The sequence below is a fragment of the Chiloscyllium punctatum genome, chromosome 47, assembly GCF_047496795.1.
Source record: "Chiloscyllium punctatum isolate Juve2018m chromosome 47, sChiPun1.3, whole genome shotgun sequence".
Taxonomy (NCBI): domain Eukaryota; kingdom Metazoa; phylum Chordata; class Chondrichthyes; order Orectolobiformes; family Hemiscylliidae; genus Chiloscyllium; species Chiloscyllium punctatum.
The window spans coordinates 3,183,753-3,208,715 of record NC_092785.1 but is presented as its reverse complement, the minus strand read 5'-3'; the positions used below and the strand labels follow the sequence as shown (position 1 = coordinate 3,208,715).

The window sequence follows — 24,963 nt, the reverse complement described above, 5'->3', positions numbered from 1 at the left end:
CTGAGAGAGTGGGCACCGTCGGAGGGTCAGTGCTGAGGGAGTGGGCACTGTCGGCGGGTCAGTGCTGAGGGAGTGGGCACCGTCGGCGTGTCAGTGCTGAGGGAGCGAGCACTGTCGGAGGGTCAGTGCTGAGAGAGTGGGCACCGTCGGAGGGTCAGTGCTGAGGGAGCGGGCACCGTCGGCGGGTGAGTTAACATCTTCCCTCTTCTTTCCCTCTCCCCACAGCCTCTGCCTGTCCTGCCGAGTTCCTCCAGCGCACGATGTTTGAAGTCCGGATCTCCGGTTCCTCGGTGCTCAGTGGGAAGGAGGTGAGGGGCAGATCATTCGGAGATTCCCAGGGAGGACGCTCACCAGTTTCAACCGCTCTGTAACCGAGCTAGTACCGACAAGCTGGGAGGAATGGGCTCCTTGTGGGCAGGACCCGTCTCTGAGTCTCATGAGATTGCTGTATAATTCCGCAGGAGCACACATCAATGAGCAATGGTCAGGCCACAAGGGATATGGGTGGTTTGTAGGTGCCTTCCTGTGGCTTTGATAGGGTTAACACGATGTCAGGAATGAAAGGAACTTCATGTCTCAGAGACGTCTCTGTCCCAGACTGAACGCGGTGCAGAAAGTGCACTCAGTTTCACCCGGACTCATTATAACATCAAGGGGAACAGCAGGAGGCCATTCTGCCCCTTCCCCCAGCCTGTCCCACAGGGGGAACAGCAGGAGGCCATTCAGCCAGGGATGTGCAGGTTAGGGTGGGTTTGGCCACGGGAAATTGTCCCATAGTGCCCAGGGATGTGCAGGTTAGGGTGGATTGGCCATGGGGAATTGTCCCATAGTGCCCAGGGATGTGCAGGTTAGGGTGGATTGACCATGGGGAATTGTCCCATAGTGCCCAGGGATGTGCAGGTTAGGGTGGATTGGCCATGGGGAAATTGTCCCATAGTGTCCCAGGGATGTGCAGGTTAGGGTGGGATTGGCCATGGGAAATTGTCCCATAGTGCCCAGGGATGTGCAGGTTAGGGTGGATTGGTCATGGGGAATTGTCCCATAGTGCCCAGGGATGTGCAGGTTAGGGTGGGATTGGTCATGGGGAATTGTCCCATAGTGTCCAGGGATGTGCAGGTTAGGGTGGATTGACCATGGGAAATTGTCCCATAGTGCCAAGGGATGTGCAGGTTAGGGTGGGATTGGCCATGGGAAATTGTCCCATAGTGCCCAGGGATGTGCAGGTTAGGGTGTATTGGTCATGGGAAATTGTCCCATAGTGCCCAGGGATGTGCAGGTGAGGGTGGGATTGGCCGCAGGAAATTGTCCCATAGTGCCCAGGGATGTGTAGGTTAGGGTGGGATTGGCCATGGGAAATTGTCCCATATTGCCCAGGGATGTGTAGGTTAGGGTGGATTGGCCATGGGAAATTGTCCCATAGTGCCCAGGGATGTGCAGGTGAGGGTGGGATTGGCCGCAGGAAATTGTCCCATAGTGCCCAGGGATGTGCAGGTTAGGGTGGGATTGGCCATGGGAAATTGTCCCATAGTGCCCAGGGATGTGCAGGTTAGGGTGGGATTGGCCATGGGAAATTGTACCATAGTGTCCCAGGGATGTGCAGGTTAGGGTGGGATTGGCCATGGGAAATTGTCCCATAGTGTCCCAGGGATGTGCAGGTTAGGGTGGGATTGGCCATGGGAAATTGTCCCATAGTGTCCCAGGGATGTGCAGGTTAGGGTGGGATTGGCCATGGGAAATTGTCCCATAGTGCCCAGGGATGTGCAGGTTAGGGTGGGATTGGCCATGGGGGATATGTCGAGTGCAGGGGAATGGGTGAGGGTGGGATACTCTCTGGAGGGTCGCTGTGGAATTGTTGGGCCTGGTTCTCAACTGTCGGGACTCGAATTCTAATTGTATTTTTGGACGAGCTCCATCTGTCCCACTTTGCATGTGCTCAGGATCCTTGACATTTCGGCACCTTCTGCCTATTTGCGATGACCCTGAACAGCACATCAACCAGAACGCTGACCCCTACCCATTCACCCACTGGCGTGCGTTTCAGTGCAACAGCCAGACACATACAACAGAGAAAGGGAATCACGGGGGGGGGGTGGGAGGGGGACATTATTCCAACATCGAAAAGATGGGCGCATGGAGAGGAAGGATTTTTGGGGGGAAAATGGGCCAATTGGGACTAGCTCAGTTCAGGAGAAAAGGCCAGCATGGACGAGTTGGGCCGAAGGGTCTGTTTCGGTGCAGTCCAAGACCCCCCCCCCCTTTGGTTGGGGGGCGGGGGGGGATGGTCTGACTCATAAGCACCCAGACGGACTCGAGCCTAATCCATTCGCGGGACGAGCGCGTCGCTGAGGGACTGTTCCCGAATTGCCCCAGAGGGCAGTCAAGAATTGACCCCACTGCTGTGGGCCCGGAGTCACGTGGAGGCCCAGGCCGGGTGAGGACGGCAGTTCTCCGCGGGACAGGCGGGGTTTCCCCGACAATGGTCATCAGTCGGGCCCTTAACTTGGATGCTCTCCCCGTGGCGGGATTTGGAACTTCGAACGCGTCCCTGGGTGAACGCACCAGGGAGGCAGCTTTGCTGGGGGCCGAGTGGCCTCACTGCCTCGTCGTTGTTGACGAATGAGCTCAGCGCAACCACCACCATCCCCCTCCCCACACGCACCACTCCCCGAGAGGGAGGGTGCAGACGCTCCAAGCGAGAGAGAGGATCCAACACAGTGGAAACAATAGAGCGACACCTCAGTCCACATCCTGCCGCTGTGGTTAGGTGTGTTACGCGGTGACCCAGATCGCAGGCTGAAAATAACACCCCCCCCCCCCCCCCTCCGCAACACCCCCACCCCACCCCTCCCCCCCAAGCCCCGGGGATCGCGTGGCGGAGTTCAACGTTCCACCCCTTCGTGACGTACCGAGGGCGAGGTAGGGGAAGGTGGGGGAATCTTCCGCTCCCTTGGTCTGCACCCTCCGACGTCGAAGACTGAGCACAGCCCCACACACGCCATTGGCAAACATCGCTGGGCACGACGAGTCAGAGAGAGAGACGGACGGCACGGAAACAGGCCCTTCGGCCCGACCCCTCCATGCTGACCCAGATATCCTAACCTCATCTAGTCCCCATTTGGAGTCAGAGAGATGTACAGCACGGAAACAGACCCTTCGGCCCAACCCGTCCATGCTGACCCAGATATCCTAACCTAATCTAGTCCCATTTAGAGTCAGAGGGATGTACAGCACGCAAACAGGCCCTTCGGCCCATCCCCTCTATGCTGTCCAAGATATCCTAACCTAATCTAGTCCCATTTAGAGTCAGAGAGATGTACAGCACGGAAACAGACCCTTCGGCCCAACCCGTCCATGCTGACCCAGATATCCTAACCTAATCTAGTCCCATTTAGAGTCAGAGGGATGTACAGCACGGAAACAGGCCCTTCGGCCCATCCCCTCTATGCTGTCCAAGGTATCCTAACCTAATCTAGTCCCATTTAGAGTCAGAGGGATGTACAGCACGGAAACAGGCCCTTCGGCCCATCCCCTCTATGCTGTCCAAGATATCCTAACCTAATCTAGTCCCATTTAGAGTCAGAGAGATGTACAGCACAGAAACAGGCCCTTCGGCCCAACCCGTCCATGCTGACTCAGATATCCTAACCTCATCTAGTCCCATTTAGAGTCAGAGAGATGTACAGCATGGAAACAGGCCCTTCGGCCCAACCCGTCCATGCTGACCCAGATTTACTAACCTAATCTAGTCCCATTTGCCAGCACTTGGCCCATCTCCCCCTAAACCCTTCCTATTCATGTCCCCATCCACCTTTTCAATGCTGTCATTGTACCAGCCCCCACCACTTCCTCTGGCAGCTCATTCCAGACACGTACCACCCTCTGGGTGAAAAAGTTACCCCTTAGCTCCCTTTCCCCTCTCACCCTAAACCTATGCCCCTCTCTCTTCCTGCCTTGCTCTTTATCGTGTTCCTTCAGGACCTGATCCTTTGCCCCGTACTTTTGGTCAGGTGCCCTCCCAAGGCCTGTTCTCCAAATCCTCACTTGACTCCAACCTCCGTCAGTAGGGTGACCTCAGAGCGGACCTTTTGGGGCTGAACGGCCTGTTTCCATATTGCGGGGAGTCTATGATTCCATGAGCAGGGTTTGATCGGAAAGTGGTTTCATAGCGCCCCCATCGCCGCACATTTGGACCAGTTCAGCCTGTCTGTGGTGTCGGACCCACAGACTATACGTGTCTTTCAGGTAGTGCCTGCGGGATTATCACGGTCTTATGGATGAAATGGGCTTTCCTCGGTTAAACCCCCTTCTCGTTAATCGTGTGCTCCCCTCGCGAGAGACCCTTTGTCTGAGGAACGCTGTTAGAACATTCATTCGGGACTCGGTTCCAAGACCCCAGACCAGCAGACAAAAGCAGATCTTAAAATGCCAGCGTGTGACTACAAGAAAGTTTTACTAACGTGATTAAAAATATAGATCTTGTATCCCAACATTTCAATTCACGCACAGGCTGCACATCAATATCTGCAAAATACAAACAAATACATTCCATCGACCAATAATCTCAGTACAAAACATAAAGTGTTCGGAAACGTTACAATATGATTCAGCCCATCAATTAAATGATGTCGATTGATGATAGGAATCTGGTCTCCTTCCTATCGGAAAGATGTTGTGGAACTTGAAAGGGTCCAGAAAAGATTTACAAGGATGTTGCCAGGGTTGGAGGGTCTGAGCTACAGGGAGAGGCTGAACAGGCTGGGGCTGTTTTCCCTGGAGCGTCGGAGGCTGAGGGGTGACCCTATAGAGGTTTATAAAATCATGAGGGACATGGATAGGATAAATAGGCAAAGTCTTTTCCTTGGGGTGGGGGAGTCCAGAACAAGAGGGGCATAGGTTTAGGGTGAGAGGGGAAAGGGAGCTAAGGGGTAACTTTTTGCCCCAGAGGGTGGTACGTGTATGGAATGAGCTGCCAGAGGAAGTGGTGGGGGCTGGTATAATGGCAATATTTAAGAGGCATTTCGATGGGTATATGTATAAGAAGGGTTTGGAGGGATATGGGCCGGGTGCTGGCAGGTGGGACTAGATTGGGTTGGGATATCTGGGACAGCATGGACGGGTTGGGCCGAAGGGTCTGTTTTAGTGATGTACATCTCTACGACTCTATGACTCGAAAAGCAACGAGTCAGTATACCTTCTGGAAATGAACTGGAAAATAGGTCCGAGGGGTTACTGAGTGACAGTGTGAGGGAACTGGATTAACATCAGTAGGGATACAGTCAGTAACACAGGGCCCTGGGGGGGGGGAGAGGGGTTACTGAGTGACAGTGTGAGGGAGCTGGATTAACATCAGTAGGGATACAGTCAGTAACACAGGGCCCTGGGGGGGAGAGGGGTTACTGAGGGACAGTGTGAGGGAGGGGGATTAACATCAGTAGGGATACAGTCAGTAACACAGGGCACTGGGGGGGAGAGGGGTTACTGAGGGACAGTGTGAGGGAGCTGGATTAACATCAGTAGGGATACAATCAGTAACACAGGGCCCTGGGGGGGAGAGGGGTTACTGAGGGACAGTGTGAGGGAGCTGGATTAACATCAGTACAGATACAGTCAGTAACACAGGGCACTGGGGGGGGAGAGGGGTTACTGAGGGACAGTGTGAGGGAGCTGGATTAACATCAGTAGGGATACAGTCAGTAACACAGGGCACTGGGGGGGAGAGGGGTTACTGAGGGACAGTGTGGGGGAGCTGGATTAACATCAGTACAGATACAGTCAGTAACACAGGGCCCTGGGGGGGGGGAGAGGGGTTACTGAGGGACAGTGTGGGGGAGCTGGATTAACATCAGTACAGATACAGTCAGTAACACAGGGCACTGGGGGGGAGAGGGGTTACTGAGGGACAGTGTGAGGGAGCTGGATTAACATCAGTAGGGATACAGTCAGTAACACAGGGCACTGGGGGGGAGAGGGGTTACTGAGGGACAGTGTGGGGGAGCTGGATTAACATCAGTACAGATACAGTCAGTAACACAGGGCACTGGGGGGGAGAGGGGTTACTGAGGGACAGTGTGAGGGAGGGGGATTAACATCAGTACAGATACAGTCAGTAACACAGGGCCCTGGGGGGGAGAGGGGTTACTGAGTGACAGTGTGGGGGAGCTGGATTAACATCAGTACAGATACAGTCAGTAACACAGGGCCCTGGGGGGGGGGAGAGGGGTTACTGAGTGACAGTGTGAGGGAGCTGGATTAACATCAGTAGGGATACAGTCAGTAACACAGGGCCCTGGGGGGGGGAGAGGGGTTACTGAGTGACAGTGTGGGGGAGCTGGATTAACATCAGTACAGATACAGTCAGTAACACAGGGCACTGGGGGGGAGAGGGGTTACTGAGTGACAGTGTGAGGGAGCTGGATTAACATCAGTAGGGATACAGTCAGTAACACAGGGCCCTGGGGGAGAGAGGGGTTACTGAGGGACAGTGTGAGGGAGGGGGATTAACATCAATACAGATACAGTCAGTAACACAGGGCCCTGGGGGGGAGGGGGGTTACTGAGTGACAGTGTGAGGGAGTTGGATTAACATCAGTACAGATACAGTCAGTAACACAGGGCACTGGGGGGGGAGAGGGGTTACTGAGTGACAGTGTGAGGGAGGGGGATTAACATCAGTACAGATACAGTCAGTAACACAGGGCCCTGGGGGGGGAGAGGGGTTACTGAGTGACAGTGTGAGGGAGGGGGATTAACATCAGTACAGATACAGTCAGTAACACAGGGCCCTGGGGGGGAGAGGGGTTACTGAGTGACAGAGTGAGGGAGCTGGATTAACATCAGTACAGATACAGTCAGTAACACAGGGCACTGGGGGGGAGAGGGGTTACTGAGGGACAGTGTGAGGGAGCTGGATTAACATCAGTAGGGATACAGTCAGTAACACAGGGCCCTGTGGGGGAGAGGGGTTACTGAGTGACAGTGTGAGGGAGCTGGATTAACATCAGTAGGGATACAGTCAGTAACACAGGGCCCTGGGGGGGGGAGAGGGGTTACTGAGGGACAGTGTGAGGGAGCTGGATTAACATCAGTAGGGATACAGTCAGTAACACAGGGCACTGGGGGGGGAGAGGGGTTACTGAGGGACAGTGTGAGGGAGGGGGATTAACATCAGTAGGGATACAGTCAGTAACACAGGGCCCTGGGGGGGAGAGGGGTTACTGAGGGACAGTGTGAGGGAGGGGGATTAACATCAGTAGGGATACAGTCAGTAACACAGGGCACTGGGGGGGGAGAGGGGTTACTGAGGGACAGTGTGAGGGAGCTGGATTAACATCAGTAGGGATACAGTCAGTAACACAGGGCACTAGGGGGGAGAGGGATTACTGAGGGACAGTGTGAGGGAGCTGGATTAACATCAGTAAAGATACAGTCAGTAACACAGGGCCCTGGGGGGGTAAGAGGGGTTACTGAGTGACAGTGTGAGGGAGCTGGATTAACATCAGTACAGATACAGTCAGTAACACAGGGCACTGGGGGGGAGAGGGGTTACTGAGTGACAGTGTGAGGGAGGTGGATTAACATCAGTACAGATACAGTCAGTAACACAGGGCACTGGGGGGGAGAGGGGTTACTGAGTGACAGTGTGAGGGAGCTGGATTAACATCCTCACAGCCCTGGTACGATCGATTCATGGGAGGGATAGGTGGGTGTGGGAGTGTGGCGTTTGGCAGATGGACATTGAAGGCAGCGTGCCCACTAGGGTCGGTGCCAGGCACTGGGGGACAGATCATTCCTGTTGTCGGAACGAGAGAGAGGTCAGCCTCCAGGGTGCAAATCTTCAGCCCCCTCTGAAGGGCATCTTCACCAGCTGAAAGAGCAAAAGGGACTCTGTCTTAATCAAGTAACACTGACAGAGCCCACTCCCTCAGCACTGACCCTCCGACAGTGCCCACTCCCTCAGCACTGACCCTCCGACAGTGCCCACTCCCTCAGCACTGACCCTCCGACAGTGCCCACTCCCTCAGCACTGACCCTCCGACAGTGCCCAGTCCCTCAGCACTGACCCTCCGACAGTGCCCACTCCCTCAGCACTGACCCTCCGACAGTGCCCACTCCCTCAGCACTGACCCTCCGACAGTGCCCACTCCCTCAGCACTGACCCTCCGACAGTGCCCCCTCCCTCAGCACTGACCCTCCGACAGTGCCCGCTCCCTCAGCACTGACCCGCCGACAGTGCCCACTCCCTCAGCACTGACCCTCCGACAGTGCCCACTCCCTCAGCACTGACCCTCCGACAGTGCCCACTCCCTCAGCACTGACCCTCCGACAGTGCCCACTCCCTCAGCACTGACCCTCCGACAGTGCCCACTCCCTCAGCACTGACCCTCCGACAGTGCCTGCTCCCACAGCACTGACCCTCCGACAGTGCCTGCTCCCACAGCACTGACCCTCCGACAGTGCCCTCTCCCTCAGCACTGACCCTCCGACAGTGCCCACTCCCTCAGCACTGACCCTCCGACAGTGCCTGCTCCCACAGCACTGACCCTCCGACAGTGCCCGCTCCCTCAGCACTGACCCTCCGACAGTGCCCGCTCCCTCAGCACTGACCCTCCGACAGTGCCCGCTCCCTCAGTGTTGCCCTCTGAGTGTGCACTGTCTCTGAGCTGAAGCACCTACCTCGAGGGAGCCTCAGCTGGTGAAATAGGTCCCGATATCGTCGTAGTCATTCTCTGATGAGTCCTCGGAGGCCTGTCGGGCTGCTTCACTGGCCGCTGGAACCGGTGATACACAAATGCAGAGAGAATCGTTGCAGTGAGGTCAGTGGGCAAATGCAGGAACACATCAGGTCAGCAGGATAACTTTCTCCCCCGACTCTCAATTCCCTTCAGAGCCCCCAAGGCAAGGACCGACTCAGCGACGTTAGGCCGGGCACGATACATCATGAACACTGATTTCAGGTGGAAGACCCAAACTGACAGGATGGTGCTCAAAAATACAACTCTGGTCACCATAGGGTGCCCACAGGGTGGAAACAGGCCGAACACGTCCACACCGACCCACGAAAGAGTGTTCCGCCCAAACCCATTCCTCAACCTTATTACACCACACTAACCCCGAACCTGCCCATCCCTGGTCACTATGGGACAATTTCCCCATGGCCAATCCCACCCTAACCTGCACATCCCTGGGCACTATGGGACAATTTCCCCATGGCCAATCCCACCCTAACCTGCACATCCCTGGGCACTATGGGACAATTTCCCATGGCCAATCCACCCTAACCTGCACATCCCTGGGCACTATGGGACAATTTCCCATGGCCAATCCACCCTAACCTGCACATCCCTGGGCACTATGGGACAATTTCCCATGGCCAATCCACCCTAACCTGCACATCCCTGGACACTATGGGACAATTTCCCATGGCCAATCCACCCTAACCTGCACATCCCTGGGCACTATGGGACAATTTCCCATGGCCAATCCACCCTAACCTGCATATCTTTGGACTCTGGGAGGAATCCGGAGCACTCGGAGGAACCCCTTGCAGACGCGGAGGGGGTGGGGAGGGGAGGAATGTGCAAACTCCACACACACAGTCGCCCCACCCACATGGGTAGGATCGAACTCAGTTCCCTGGGGCTGGGAGGCAGCGGTACGAACCACTGAGACACCTTGGAACAGTCTCCCAGTCCCTGAAGTCAGCATCGCTAGCTTTCCCAATTGATGAGAGCAGATCCCTCTTCCCGGGATCCAAACACGAACACAAAAGGCCTGGCCTGTTTTAACTCAGCTCAGCGTTCCAACCTGGTTCAAGGTTCAGGGACTTCACAGGGTTCAAGGCTGCATTCCCCTCCCTATCTCTGTAACCCCCTCCAGCCCCTACACCCCCTCCCTATCTCTGTAACCCCCTCCAGCCCCTACACCCCCTCCCTATCTCTGTAACCCCCTCCAGCCCCTACACCCCCTCCCTATCTCTGTAACCCCCTCCAGCCCCTACACCCCTCCTCCCTATCTCTGTAACCCCCTCCAGCCCCTACACCCCCTCCCTATCTCTGTAACCCCCTACACCCCTCCCTATCTCTGTAACCCCCTCCAGCCCCTACACCCCCTCCCTATCTCTGTAACCCCCTCCAGCCCCTACACTCCTTCCCCATCTCTGTAACCCCCTCCAGCCCCTACACCCCCTCCCTATCTCTGTAACCCCCTCCAGCCCCTAAACCCCCTCCCTATCTCTGTAACCCCCTCCAGCCCTGACACCCCCTCCCTATCTCTGTAACCCCCTCCAGCCCCTAAACCCCCTCCCTATCTCTGTAACCCCCTCCAGCCCCTACACCCCCTCCCTATCTCTGTAACCCCCTCCAGCCCTTACACTCCTTCCCCATCTCTGTAACCCCCTCCAGCCCCTACACCCCCTCCCTATCTCTGTAACCCCCTCCAGCCCCTAAACCCCCTCCCTATCTCTGTAACCCCCTCCAGCCCTGACACCCCCTCCCTATCTCTGTAACCCCCTGCACCCCCTCCCTATCTCTGTAACCCCCGACACCCCCTCCCTATCTCTGTAACCCCCTCCAGCCCCTACACCCCCTCCCTATCTCTGTAACACCCTCCAGCCCCTACACCCCCTCCCTATCTCTGTAACCCCCTCCAGCTCCGACACCCCCTCCCTATCTCTGTAACCCCCTACAGACCCTACACCCCCTCCCTATCTCTGTAACCCCCTACAGCCCCTAAACCCCCTCCCTATCTCTGTAACCCCCTCCAGCCCTGACACCCCCTCCCTATCTCTGTAACCCCCTGCACCCCCTCCCTATCTCTGTACCCCCGCCACCCCCTCCCTATCTCTGTAACCCCCTACAGACCCTACACCCCCTCCCTATCTCTGTAACCCCCTCCAGCCCCTACACCCCCTCCCTATCTCTGTAACCCCCTACACCCCCTCCCTATCTCTGTAACCCCCTCCAGCCCCTACACCCCCTCCCTATCTCTGTAACCCTCTCCAGCCCCTACACCCCCTCCCTATCTCTGTAACCCCCTCCAGTCCCTACACCCCCTCCCTATCTCTGTAACCCCCCTCCAGTCCCTACACCCCCTCCCTATCTCTGTAACCCCCTCCAGCCCCTACACCCCCTCCCTATCTCTGTAACCCCCTCCAGCCCCTACACCCCCTCCCTATCTCTGTAACCCCCTCCAGCCCCTACACCCCCTCCCTATCTCTGTACCCCCCTACACCCCTCCCTATCTCTGTAACCCCCTCCAGCCCCTACACCCCCTTCCTATCTCTGTAACCCCCTCCAGCCCCTACACCCCCTGCCTATCTCTGTAACCCCCTCCAGCCCCTACACCCCCTCCCTATCTCTGTAACCCCCTCCAGCCCCTACACCCCCTTCCTATCTCTGTAACCCCCTCCAGCCCCTACACCCCCTGCCTATCTCTGTAACCCCCTCCAGCCCCTACACCCCCTCCCTATCTCTGTAACCCCCTCCAGCCCCTACACTCCTTCCCTATCTCTGTAACCCCCTCCAGTCCTACACCCGCCCCATCTCTGTAACCCCCTCCAGCCCCTACACCCCCTCCCTATCTCTGTAACCCCCTCCAGCCCCTACACCCCCTCCCTATCTCTGTAACCCCCTCCAGCCCCTACACTCCTTCCCTATCTCTGTAACCCCCTCCAGCCCCTACACCCCCTCCCTATCTCTGTAACCCCCTCCAGCCCCTACACCCCCTCCCTATCTCTGTAACCCCCTCCAGCCCTGACACCCCCTCCCTATCTCTGTAACCCCCTCCACCCCCTCCCTATCTCTGTAACCCCCTACACCCCCTCCCTATCTCTGTAACCCCCTCCAGCCCCTACACCCCCTCCCTATTTCTGTAACCTCCTCCGTCCCCTACACCCCCTCCCTATCTCTGTAACCCCCTCCAGCCCCGACACCCCCTCCCTATCTCTGTAACCCCCCTACACCCCCTCCCTATCTCTGTAACCCCCTCCAGCCCCTACACCCCCTCCCTATCTCTGTAACCCCCTACACCCCTCCCTATCTCTGTAACCCCCTCCAGCCCCTACACCCCCTCCCTATCTCTGTAACCTCCTCCATCCCCTACACCCCCTCCCTATCTCTGTAACCCCCTCCAGCCCCTACACCCCCTCCCTATCTCTGTAAACCCCTCCAGCCCCTACACCCCCTCCCTATCTCTGTAACCCCCTCCAGCCCCTACACCCCCTCCCTATCTCTGTAACCTCCTCCGTCCCCTACACCCCCTCCCGATTTCTGTAACCTCCTTCGTCCCCTACACCCCCTCCCTATCTCTGTAACCTCCTCCGTCCCCGACACCCCCTCCCTATCTCTGTAACCCCCTCCAGCCCCTACACCCCCTCCCTATCTCTGTAACCCCCTACACCCCCTCCCTATCTCTGTAACCCCCTCCAGCCCCTACACCCCCTCCCTATCTCTGTAACCTCCTCCATCCCCTACACCCCCTCCCTATCTCTGTAACCCCCTCCAGCCCCTACACCCCCTCCCTATCTCTGTAACCCCCTCCAGCCCCTACACCCCCTCCCTATCTCTGTAACCCCCTCCAGCCCCTACACCCCCTCCCTATCTCTGTAACCTCCTCCGTCCCCTACACCCCCTCCCGATTTCTGTAACCTCCTTCGTCCCCTACACCCCCTCCCTATCTCTGTAACCTCCTCCGTCCCCGACACCCCCTCCCTATCTCTGTAACCCCCTCCAGCCCCTACACCCCCTCCCTATCGCTGTAACCCCCTCCAGCCCCTCCACCCCCTCCCTATCTCTGTAACCTCCTCCGTCCCCGACACCCCCTCCCTATCTCTGTAACCCCCTCCGTCCCCTACACCCTCTCCCTATCTCTGTAGCCCCCTCGAGTCTCTAAGAAAGCCTCACTTCTACCCTACCTGTGGCACTGTTCACATGACATGAGCCAGTGAGATATATTGAGAAACGTAATACTATAAAGGTGCTATATAAACGCAGAGGTGCTGTTGCTGACAGTTCTGTGATCTGTGCTGAGTGAGAAGGGAAATGGTGAAGTGATCTGTTACATGTGAGTGGTTCAACTAGTCTTTTAACACCATACCTTCCACGACAGCCTGTTCCGGAACATTCTGCAGGTCACCCGTCACGTTCTCATATTCTTCAAGAGGCAGGGTGCTGGTGGAACTCAGGAATTCACTCTGCTGTGGAACAACTGTTCATTATTGTTAAAATGAGCATCGCACTTGGAATCTGATGTGGATATAATCTCTCTCTTCACCTCCCCCCCAGGGCCCTGTGTTACTGACTGTATCCCTACTGATGTTAATCCCCCTCCCTCACACTGTCCCTCAGTAACCCCTCTCCCCCCCCAGGGCCCTGTGTTACTGACTGTATCTGTACTGATGTTAATCCAGCTCCCTCACACTGTCACTCAGTAACCCCTCTCCCCCCCAGTGCCCTGTGTTACTGACTGTATCTGTACTGATGTTAATCCAGCTCCCTCACACTGTCCCTCAGTAACCCCTCTCCCCCCCAGTGCCCTGTGTTACTGACTGTATCTGTACTGATGTTAATCCCCCTCCCTCACACAGTCCCTCAGTAACCCCTCTCCCCCCCCCAGTGCCCTGTGTTACTGACTGTATCCCTACTGATGTTAATCCAGCTCCCTCACACTGTCCCTCAGTAACCCCTCTCCCCCCCCAGGGCCCTGTGTTACTGACTGTATCTGTACTGATGTTAATCCCCCTCCCTCACACTGTCCCTCAGTAACCCCTCTCACCCCCAGTGCCCTGTGTTACTGACTGTATCCCTACTGATGTTAATCCAGCTCCCCCACACTGTCCCTCAGTAACCCCTCTCCCCCCCAGGGCCCTGTGTTACTGACTGTATCCCTACTGATGTTAATCCAGCTCCCCCACACTGTCCCTCAGTAACCCCTCTCACCCCCAGTGCCCTGTGTTACTGACTGTATCCCTACTGATGTTAATCCAGCTCCCCCACACTGTCCCTCAGTAACCCCTCTCCCCCCCAGGGCCCTGTGTTACTGACTGTATCCCTACTGATGTTAATCCAGCTCCCCCACACTGTCCCTCAGTAACCCCTCTCCCCCCCCCCAGTGCCCTGTGTTACTGACTGTATCCCTACTGATGTTAATCCCCCTCCCTCACACTGTCACTCAGTAACCCCTCTCCCCCCCCAGTGCCCTGTGTTACTGACTGTATCTGTACTGATGTTAATCCAGCTCCCTCACACTGTCCCTCAGTAACCCCTCTCCCCCCCCCAGGGCCCTGTGTTACTGACTGTATCCCTACTGATGTTAATCCAGCTCCCTCACACTGTCCCTCAGTAACCCCTCTCACCCCCAGGGCCCTGTGTTACTGACTGTATCCCTACTGATGTTAATCCAGCTCCCTCACACTGTCCCTCAGTAACCCCTCTCCCCCCCCAGTGCCCTGTGTTACTGACTGTATCCCTACTGATGTTAATCCAGCTCCCTCACACTGTCACTCAGTAACCCCTCTCCCCCCCCCCCCCCCCAGGGCCCTGTGTTACTGACTGTATCTGTACTGATGTTAATCCAGCTCCCTCACACTGTCCCTCAGTAACCCCTCTCCCCCCCAGGGCCTTGTGTTACTGACTGTATCTGTACTGATGTTAATCCAGCTCCCTCACACTGTCCCTCAGTAACCCCTCTCCCCCCCAGGGCCCTGTGTTACTGACTGTATCTGTACTGATGTTAATCCAGCTCCCCCACACTGTCACTCAGTAACCCCTCTCCCCCCCCCCAGTGCCCTGTGTTACTGACTGTATCCCTACTGATGTTAATCCAGCTCCCTCACACTGTCCCTCAGTAACCCCTCTCCCCCCCCCCAGGGCCCTGTGTTACTGACTGTATCCCTACTGATGTTAATCCAGCTCCCTCACACTGTCCCTCAGTAACCCCTCCCCCCCCCAGGGCCCTGTGTTACTGACTGTATCTGTACTGATGTTAATCCAGCTCCCCCACACTGTCCCTCAGTAACCCCTCTCCCCCCCAGGGCCCTGTGTTACTGACTGTATCTGTACTGATGTTAATCCCCCTCCCTCACACTGTCCCTCAGTAACCCCTCTCCCCCCCAGTGCCCTGTGTTACTGACTGTATCTGTACTGATGTTAATCCAGCTCCCCCACACTGTCCCTCAGTAACCCCTCTCCCCCCCCCAGGGCCCTGTGTTACTGACTGTATCCCTACTGATGTTAATCCCCCTCCCTCACACTGTCACTCAGTAACCCCTCTCTCCCCCAGTGCCCTGTGTTACTGACTGTATCCCTACTGATGTTAATCCCCCTCCCCCACACTGTCACTCAGTAACCCCTCTCCCCCCCAGGGCCCTGTGTTACTGACTGTATCTGTACTGATGTTAATCCCCCTCCCTCACACTGTCCCTCAGTAACCCCTCTCCCCCACAGGGCCCTGTGTTACTGACTGTATCTGTACTGATGTTAATCCAGCTCCCCCACACTGTCCCTCAGTAACCCCTCTCCCCCCCAGTGTTTCTGCCTGTGTCTGTGCTGATGTGATTCCCCTCCCTCAGACTCTCCCTTTGCCCTGTGTCTGTGCTGATGTGATCCCCCTCCCTCAGACTCTCCCTTTGCCCTGTGTCTGTGCTGATGTGATCCCCCTCCCTCGGACTCTCCCTTTGCCCTGTGTCTGTGCTGATGTGATCCCCCTCCCTCGGAGTCTCCCTTTGCCCTGTGTCCCTGTCCTGGTCCTGGATTCTCTCTCTTACCCAGGAGTTGTGGCTGTGGCTGGGTCTCTCTCTGCGCGGGATGGGTGTTCTCGTACCACTCACAAGAGGACGTGCTCGAACTGTCTGCTGACTGCACGTACATCGCCTGCTGCTGCTTCCAGCCTGGGGGTGCGAGACGCAACAGTCAGAGGAAGGCAGGAGCACCTTCGGCCCCTCCGACCTAGCCCGTTCCCTGACAATCCCCGCTCTCCCATAGTTTGGCACCTCTCGCCAACGGCTGGCACCTTCCCACAGGCCAGAGCAGGGTGTCCCGACTCTGCACTGAGCCTGTTGCCCAGGCTCAAGAGCAAGAGAGAGCTGCAGCACAGGAACAAGGCCATTCAGCCTTTCCAAGCCTGTGCTGACCCTCATGCCTCAACTGAAACCTTCTGTCCTGACTTGCTCTGTGTCCCTCACGATTATAATGTGGTGCTGGAAAAGCACAGCAGGTCAGGCAGCGTCCGAGGGGGCAGCAGAATTGACGCTTCAGGCAAAAGCCCCTCATCAGCCATTCCTGATGAAGGGCTTTTGCCCGAAACGTCGATTTTCCTGCCCCTTGGATGCGTCTTGACCTGCTGCACTTTTCCAGCACCGCACTCTAACCTTGACTCCGATCTCCAGCATCAACAGTGCCCACTTCCGTCTCTGTGCTCCCTCCCTATTCATTCAGTCACAGGTAGATAGGATAGTGAAGAAGGTGTTTGGTATGCTTTCCTTTATCGGTCAGAGTATTGAATACAGGAGTTGGGAGGTCATGTTGCGGCTGTACAGGACATTGGTTAGGCCACTGTTGGAATATTGTGTGCAATTCTGGTCTCCTTCCTCTCGGAAAGATGTTGTGAAACTTGAAAGGGTTCAGAAAAGATTTACAAGGATGTTGCCAGGGTTGGAGGGTCTGAGCTACAGGGAGAGGCTTAACAGGCTGGAGCTGTTTTCCCCGGAGCGTCGGAGGCTGAGGGGTGACCTTATAGAGGTTTATAAAATCATGAGGGACATGGATAGGATAAATAGACAAAGTCTTTTCCCCCTGAGGTGGGGGAGTCCAGAACTAGAGGGGCATAGGTTTAGGGTGAGAGGGGAAAGGGACCCACGGGGCAACTTTTTCACCCAGAGGGTGGTACGTGTCTGGAATGAGCTGCCAGAGGAAGTGGTGGGGGCTGGTACAATGACAGCATTGAAAAGGTGGATGGGACATGAATAGGAAGGGTTTAGAGGGAGATGGGCCAAGTGCTGGCAAATGGGACTAGATTAGGTTAGGATATCTGGGACAGCATGGAGGGGATGGGCTGAAGGGTCTGTTTCTGTGTTGTACATCTCTCTGACTCTAAATGGGACTAGATGGGGTTAGGATATCGGGGACAGCATGGAGGGGATGGGCCGAAGGGTCTGTTTCTGTGCTGTACATCGCTCTGACTCCATAACCTTTTAAATGTCCCCATTGTAAGGGCTGGAAGGTGTTACAGAGATAGGGAGGGGGTGTAGGGGCTGGAGGGGGTTACAGAGATAGGGAGGGGGTGTAGGGGCTGGAGGGGGTTACAGAGATAGGGAGGGGGTGTAGGGGCTGGAGGGGGTTACAGAGATAGGGAGGGGGGTGTAGGGGCTGGAGGGGGTTACAGAGATAGGGAGGGGGTTTAGGGGCTGGAGGGTGTTACAGAGATAGGGAGGGGGTGTAGGGTCTGGAGGGGGGGACAGAGATAGGGAGGGGGGTGTAGGGTCTGGAGGGGGGGACAGAGATAGGGAGGGGGGTGTAGGGTCTGGAGGGGGGGACAGAGATAGGGAGGGGGGTGTAGGGGCTGGAGGGGGTTACAGAGATAGGGAGGGGGTGTAGGGGCTGGAGAGGGTTACAGAGATAGGGAGGGGGTGTAGGGTCTGGAGGGGGTTACAGAGATAGGGAGGGGGTGTAGGGTCTGGAGGGGGTTACAGAGATAGGGAGGGGGTGTAGGGGCTGGAGGGGGTTACAGAGATAGGGAGGGGGTGTAGGGTCTGGAGGGGGTTACAGAGATAGGGAGGGGGTGTAGGGTCTGGAGGGGGTTACAGAGATAGGGAGGGGGTGTAGGGTCTGGAGGGGGTTACAGAGATAGGGAGGGGGTGTAGGGTCTGGAGGGGGTTACAGAGATAGGGAGGGGGTGTAGGGTCTGGAGGGGTTTATCGAGATAGGGAGGGGGTGTAGGGTCTGGAGGGGGTTACAGAGATAGGGAGGGGGTGTAGGGGCTGGAGGGGGTTACAGAGATAGGGAGGGGGTGTAGGGGCTGGAGGGGGTTACAGAGATAGGGAGGGGCTGGAGGAGGTTACAGAGATAGGGAGGGGGTGTAGGGGCTGGAGGGGGTTACAGAGATAGGGAGGGGGTGTAGGGGCTGGAGGGGGTTACAGAGATAGGGAGGGGGTGTTGGGTCTGGAGGGGGTTACAGAGATAGGGAGGGGGTGTAGGGTCTGGAGGGGGTTACAGAGATAGGGAGGGGGTGTAGGGGCTGGAGGGGGTTACAGAGATAGGGAGGGGGGTGTAGGGTCTGGAGGGGGTTACAGAGATAGGGAGGGGGTGTAGGGTCTGGAGGGGGTTACAGAGATAGGGAGGGGGTGTAGGGTCTGGAGGGGTTTATCGAGATAGGGAGGGGGTGTAGGGTCTGGAGGGGGTTACAGAGATAGGGAGGGGGTGTAGGGGCTGGAGGGGGTTACAGAGATAGGGAGGGGGTGTAGGGTCTGGAGGGGGTTACAGAGATAGGGAGGGGGTGTAAGGGCTGGAGGGTGTTACAGAGATAGGGAGGGGGTGTAGGGTCTGGAGGGGGTTACAGAGATAGGGAGGGGGTGTAGGGTCTGGAGGGGGTTACAGAGATAGGGAGGGGGTGTAGGGGCTGGAGGGGTTTATCGAGATAGGGAGGGGGTGTAGGGGCTGGAGGGGGTTACAGAGATAGGGAGGGGGTGTAGGGGCTGGAGGGCGTTACAGAGATAGGGAGGGGGTGTAGGGGCTGGAGGGGGTTACAGAGATAGGGAGGGGGTGTAGGGTCTGGAGGGGTTTATCGAGATAGGGAGGGGGGTGTAGGGTCTGGAGGGGTTTATCGAGATAGGGAGGGGGTGTAGGGTCTGGAGGGGTTTATCGAGATAGGGAGGGGGTGTAGCGGCTGGAGGGGTTTATCGAGATAGGGAGGGGGTGTAGGGTCTGGAGGGGTTTATCGAGATAGGGAGGGGGTGTAGGGGCTGGAGGGGGTTACAGAGATAGGGAGGGGGTGTAGGGGCTGGAGGGGGTTACAGAGATAGGGAGGGGGTGTAGGGGCTGGAGGGGGTTACAGAGATAGGGAGGGGGTGTAGGGGCTGGAGGGCGTTACAGAGATAGGGAGGGGGTGTAGGGGCTGGAGGGGGTTACAGAGATAGGGAGGGGGTGTAGGGGCTGGAGGGGGGTTACAGAGATAGGGAGGGGGTGTAGGGGCTGGAGGGGGTTACAGAGATAGGGAGGGGGTGTAGGGGCTGGAGGGGGTTACAGAGATAGGGAGGGGGTGTAGGGGCTGGAGGGGGTGACAGGGATAGGGAGGGGGTGTAGGGGCTGGAGGGGGGTTACAGAGATGGGGAGGGGGTGTAGGGGCTGGAGGGGGTTACAGAGATAGGGAGGGGGGTGTAGGGACTGGAGGGGGTTACAGAGATAGGGAGGGGGTGTAGGGGCTGGAGGGGGTTACAGAGATAGGGAGGGGGTGTAGGGGGTGACAGAGATAGGGAGGGGGTGTCGGGGGTGACAGAGATAGGGAGGGGGTGGAGAATGGTGAAGAGAGAGGGAGTGTGGGAATACTGGGATGGGGGTGGTGTGTAGAATCTGGTGTGATTTCGAGAGAGCAGAGCGTTGGTTGGGGCAGGAGAGAGATGGGGGTGGGGGGGGAGGGACAGTGAGATTTGAGGAATGTTCGATGAGGTGAAGGTAAGGTTAGATTGAAAAGACGTTCTCCTGCCCCTGAGGAGGGGAAGACGAGGGTCAGTTGTAAAGAGGAACGTTCCATTGAATGTGGGGGTGTTGTAGAGCAGGGATCTGGAAATTCGAAGGAAGTGGGTAGTGAGGGAGATGGGAGCCAGCTGAGGGACTTGGCTCAGAGTTTGGGAAGTCTTTAACTCACCGAGAGAGAGGGCTGGGGAATGTGGGTAATTAGCCAGTCTGAGGCACACCAGATCATTGGGATCGCAGATTCGATGCAGGGCAGAGAGGCCATTCATCGTGGGTAGAAACTCTCCCACCCAGACACGCAACCATGAACATCTCCTGGTTACCCTGTATTTCCCACAGCCAATCCCACCCTAACCGGCACATCCCTGGGCACTATGGGACAATTTCCCATGGCCAATCCCACCCTAACCGGCACATCCCTGGGCACTGTGGGACAATTTCCCATGGCCAATCCCACCCTACCCTGCACATCCCCGGAAACTATGGGACAATTTCCCATGGCCAATCCCACCCTAACCTGCACATCCCTGGGCACTATGGGACAATTTCCCATGACCAATCCACCCTAACCTACACATCCCTGGACACTATGGGACAATTTCCCATGGCCAATCCACCCTAACCTGCACATCCCTGGGCACTATGGGACAATTTCCCATGGCCAATCCCACCTTAACCGACACATCCCCGGAAACTATGGGACAATTTCCCATGGCCAATCCCACCCTAACCTGCACATCCCTGGGCACTATGGGACAATTTCCCATGGCCAATCCCACCCTAACCTGCACATCCCTGGGCACTATGGGACAATTTCCCATGGCCAATCCCACCCTAACCTGCACATCCCTGGGCACTATGGGACAATTTCCCATGGCCAATCCCACCCTAACCTGCACATCCCTGGGCACTATGGGACAATTTCCCACGGCCAATCCCACCTTAACCGACACATCCCCGGAAACTATGGGACAATTTCCCATGGCCAATCCACCCTAACCTACACATCCCTGGGCACTATGGGACAATTTCCCACGGCCAATCCCACCTTAACCGACACATCCCCGGAAACTATGGGACAATTTCCCATGGCCAATCCCACCTTAACCGACACATCCCCGGAAACTATGGGACAATTTCCCATGGCCAATCCCACCTTAACCGACACATCCCCGGGCACTATGGGACAATTTCCCATGGCCAATCCACCCTAACCTGCACATCCCTGGGCACTATGGGACAATTTCCCATGGCCAATCCCACCCTAACCTGCACATCCTTGGATTGTGGGAGGAAACCGGAGCACTCAGAGGAAAGCGATGTAGACACGGGGGGGGGGGGGGGAATGTGCAAACTCCACACAGACAGTGTCCCACCCCACCCCCATGCGATGGTGGGATCGAACCCAGGTCCCTGGTGTTGGGGGGCAGCAGTGCTAACCACCGTGGCGTCGTACTGTGCCGAAACAGCCCTGAGGTGCGGGGTCAGCGAGGGAAGGCACTCACGTTGCGATCTGGGTTTGCACGTTCTCCGCACAGGCTTGGTGGACCCTGCCTGCAACCTCTCGTCTTCCGAGGAGCTGCTGTCGATCGTGGCCCGCTGGTAGGGCACCTCTGACGTCTGACCTGCAGGGCGAACCGAAAACAAAATGGCGACTTGTTCAGAGGTCACAGAGGGTGATGGAGTGGGACCCTTCGCCAAGAGGGGATCTGGTGACTGTCAGAGTCCGAGAGGATGGTACCGCGCCACGGCCCAAAGGGTGGGATCAGGATTCTCTTCCTGACGCTGCTCGGAGGGTCTACGGCCTGGTTCGACTGGGAGTGAATGGACATCTCGGATCTGTCGGTCCTGTCACGTTTCACACCGGAATCCGTGATTCACGTACAACCTTCTCACCCTCTCGTTTAAACTCGTCCATTCGGCTCCTGCCACCACCCCACCCCCCCCGTCGGTTACCCTAACCTCCTCCCCCAGCCCCCTACACCCCCTCCCTATCTCTGCCACCCCCTCCAGTCCCTACACCCCCTCCCTATCTCTGTAACCCCCTCCACCCCCTCCCTATCTCTGTAACCCCCTCCAGCCCCTACACCCCCTCCCTATCTCTGTAACCCCCTCCAGCCCCTACACCCCCTCCCTATCTCTGTAACCCCCTCCAGCCCCTACACCCCCTCCCTATCTCTGTAACCCCCTCCACCCCCTCTCTATGTCTGTCACCCCCTCCAGCCCCTACACCCCCTCCCTACCTCTGGAACCCCCTCCAGCCCCTACACCCCCCTCCCTATCTCTGTAACCCCCCTCCAGCCCCTACACCCCCTCCCTATCTCTGTCACCCCCTCCAGCCCCTACACCCCCTCCCTATGTCTGTCACCCCCTCCAGCCCTTACACCCCCTCCCTATCTCTGTCACCCCCTCCAGCCCCTACACCCCCTCCCTATCTCTGTAACCCCCTCCAGCCCCTACACCCCCTCCCTATCTCTGTCACCCCCTCTAGTCCCTACACCCCCTCCCTATCTCTGTCACCCCCTCCCTATCTCTGTCACCCCCTCCAGTCCCTACAACCCCCTCCCTATCTCTGTCACCCCCTCTAGTCCCTACACCCCCTCCCTATCTCTGTAACCCCCTCCCTATCTCTGTCACCCCCTCCAGTCCCTACACCCCCTCCCTATCTCTGTCACCCCCTCTAGTCCCTACACCCCCTCCCTATCTCTGTAACCCCCTCCCTATCTCTGTCACCCCCTCCAGTCCCTACACCCCCTCCCTATCTCTGTCACCCCCTCCAGTCCCTACACCCCCTCCCTATCTCTGTCACCCCCTCCATCCCCTACACCCCCTCCCTATCCCTGTCACCCCCTCCATCCCCTACACCCCCTCCCTATCTCTGTCACCCCCTCCATCCCCTACACCCCCTCCCTATCTCTGTAACCCCCTCCAGCCCCTACACCCCCACCCTATCTCTGTAACCCCCTCCAGCCCCTACACCCCCTCCCTATCTCTGTAACCCCCTCCAGCCCCTACACCCCCTCCCTATCTCTGTAACCCCCCCCATCCCCCATGGCCATTTCCCTCCCCCTCCTCCATCAGGCCCACCCTTCCCTGCCTGCGCTTTGTTCTCCTTTGGCCCACCTCCCTGGTCCATGTTGACCTTCCCCCCCCTGCCCCCACCCCCCCCACCCCCCCACTCATGTGTCACTGGGACGTCTGGCCCACTGAGGGACATCGCTGGGGATTCTGGGAAAGCACGGAGAGCACATTGAATGTCCACACTGCCCACCTTTGTCACTGGTCCCCATCTGTATCTCTGGGAACGTGGGGGGTCCCGGATTCCTCCGTTGCAATTGGCTCTGCCTGGAATCTGAAGGGGAGGGGAACAGTACGGGAAACGACAGATGAGTTACCTTCGTGTTGGCCCAAAACTCTGGCTGTCGCGTGACTAATTCACTGTCGAAGGGGATTCCACATCTGAGTGCAGTCCACGATGATATATTGGTGGTTACGGACCATTGCCGTCCAACCATTTTTGGGTTGGGGACGTTGGTGGGGAGGTCTAGATTTGTGCTTCGTCGAGAGTGTTGGGTGGGGGGGGGGGTCGGGGGTGGGGGGTGAGCGGCCTTCCTGAATCGCTGCAGTCCACGTGCTGTAGGGGTAGACCCACAATGTCCCTGAGCGAGGGAATCCCAGGATCCTAACCCAGGAAGGGACGGCCGATAGATTTCCGAGGGAGGTGAACTTGCTGGGGGGGGGGGGGGGGAGGTGGAGGGGTAGTGGTGTTCCCATGTACCTGCTGCCCCTTGTCCTTCTGGGTGGAAGCGGCCGTGGGTTTCGGTGCTGTCCATCTCTCTGACTCTAAATGGGACTAGATTGGGTTAGGATATCTGGGACAGCATGGACAGGTTGGGCTGAAGGGTCTGTTTGTATGCTGTACATCTCTCTGACTCTAAATGGGACTAGATTAGGTTAGGATATCTGGGTCAGCATGGACGGGTTGGGCTGAAGGGTCTGTTTCCGTGCTGTACATCTCTCTGACTCTAAATGGGACTAGATTAGGTTAGGATATCTGGGACAGCATTGGGGAAGGGCTGAAGGGTCTGTTTCCGTGCTGTACATCTCTATGACTCTATAGTTGTCAAGAATACTGTGTGGCCTCAATTAGCCCTCTGAAACTGTTGTTTAGTATTTTTTCTCCTCCTTCTTAGGGGCCCCTTATTTGACTTCAGTTCCCTCAATCTTAAATGGGCTTCCTTTCTCTTTTTGACCTCTGGGCCAAGTAGGACTTTAACGTGGGTCCATGGGCCCAGAGGGGAAAGGAGCTTGATGACAGGCAGGTTGGGAGTGAGATGGACACAGTTCGGAGAGAAATACCATGAGGTGAAGTAAGTGGGCAATGCAACAGGCCAACATGGAATAATGCGGCAAAATGTCAAGTCGTTTGTGTTGGAAGGGAGTCCCGAGGATTTTTCAAATGGGGATAAACTGCAGGAAGCTGCAGAACAAAAGGACTTCGGGAACTCGCGCAGGAAACACGGAATTCTAGCCCCCAGGGCCAGCAAGGAATCAGGAAGGGTGATGAAATGAGTGTCCCCCATTTCCAGGGGGTTGGATTGTACTCAGAGGGAAGTCTTGCTGCAGCTGCACAAGGTGCTGGGGAGACCACATCTGGAGTAGTGTGAGCAATTTCAGTCCTTTATTAGAACATAGAACATAGAACAATACAGCGCAGAACAGGCCCTTCGGCCCTCAATGTTGTGCCGACCTGGTATACTATAGTCAGCTCGTCCCCCTCCACTATCCCATCATCATCCCTGAGCTTATCTAAGGATTGTTTAAATCTCCCTAATGTGGTTGAGTTAACTACATTAGCAGGTAGGACATTCCACAGCCTTACCACTTTCTGCGTAAAGAACCTGCCTCTGACATCTGTCTTAAATCTATCACCCCTCAATTTGCAGCTATGCCCCCTCGGACAAGCTGACATCATCATCCTAGGAAAAAGACTTCCACTGTCTACTCTATCTAATCCTCTGATCATCTTGTATGTCTCTATCGAATCCCCCCTTAGCCTCCTTCTTTCCAATGAGAACAGACCCAAGTCCCTCAGCCTTTCCTCATAAGACCTTCCCTCCAGACGAGGCAACATCCCGGTAAATCTCCTCTGCCCCTTTTCCAATGCTTCCACATCCTTCCTGTAATGGGGCGACCAGAGCTGTACACGATATTCCAAGTGCGGCCGCACTAGCGTTTTGTAGAGTCGCAGCGTGATATCGCAGCTCCAGAATTCAATCCC

At 56.8% G+C, this 24,963-nt stretch overlaps 1 protein-coding gene across 1 annotated transcript in view; it reads right to left on the bottom strand.

Moving 5' to 3' along the window:
* Positions 1-7,113: 7,113 nt before the first annotated feature.
* Positions 7,114-24,963, bottom strand: part of LOC140468437 (uncharacterized) — a 49,362-nt gene continuing 31,512 nt past the window's right edge. Inside the window, exons 5-10 of the mRNA XM_072564533.1 lie at positions 22,954-23,034; positions 21,188-21,307; positions 15,761-15,883; positions 13,093-13,203; positions 8,674-8,768; positions 7,114-7,864 (exon numbers count right to left, since the gene is read on the bottom strand). Of these exons, the coding sequence (XP_072420634.1) occupies positions 8,686-8,768; positions 13,093-13,203; positions 15,761-15,883; positions 21,188-21,307; positions 22,954-23,034 (518 nt within the window). The 3' untranslated portion in view covers positions 7,114-7,864; positions 8,674-8,685. The remainder of the gene's footprint in view (positions 7,865-8,673; positions 8,769-13,092; positions 13,204-15,760; positions 15,884-21,187; positions 21,308-22,953; positions 23,035-24,963) is intronic.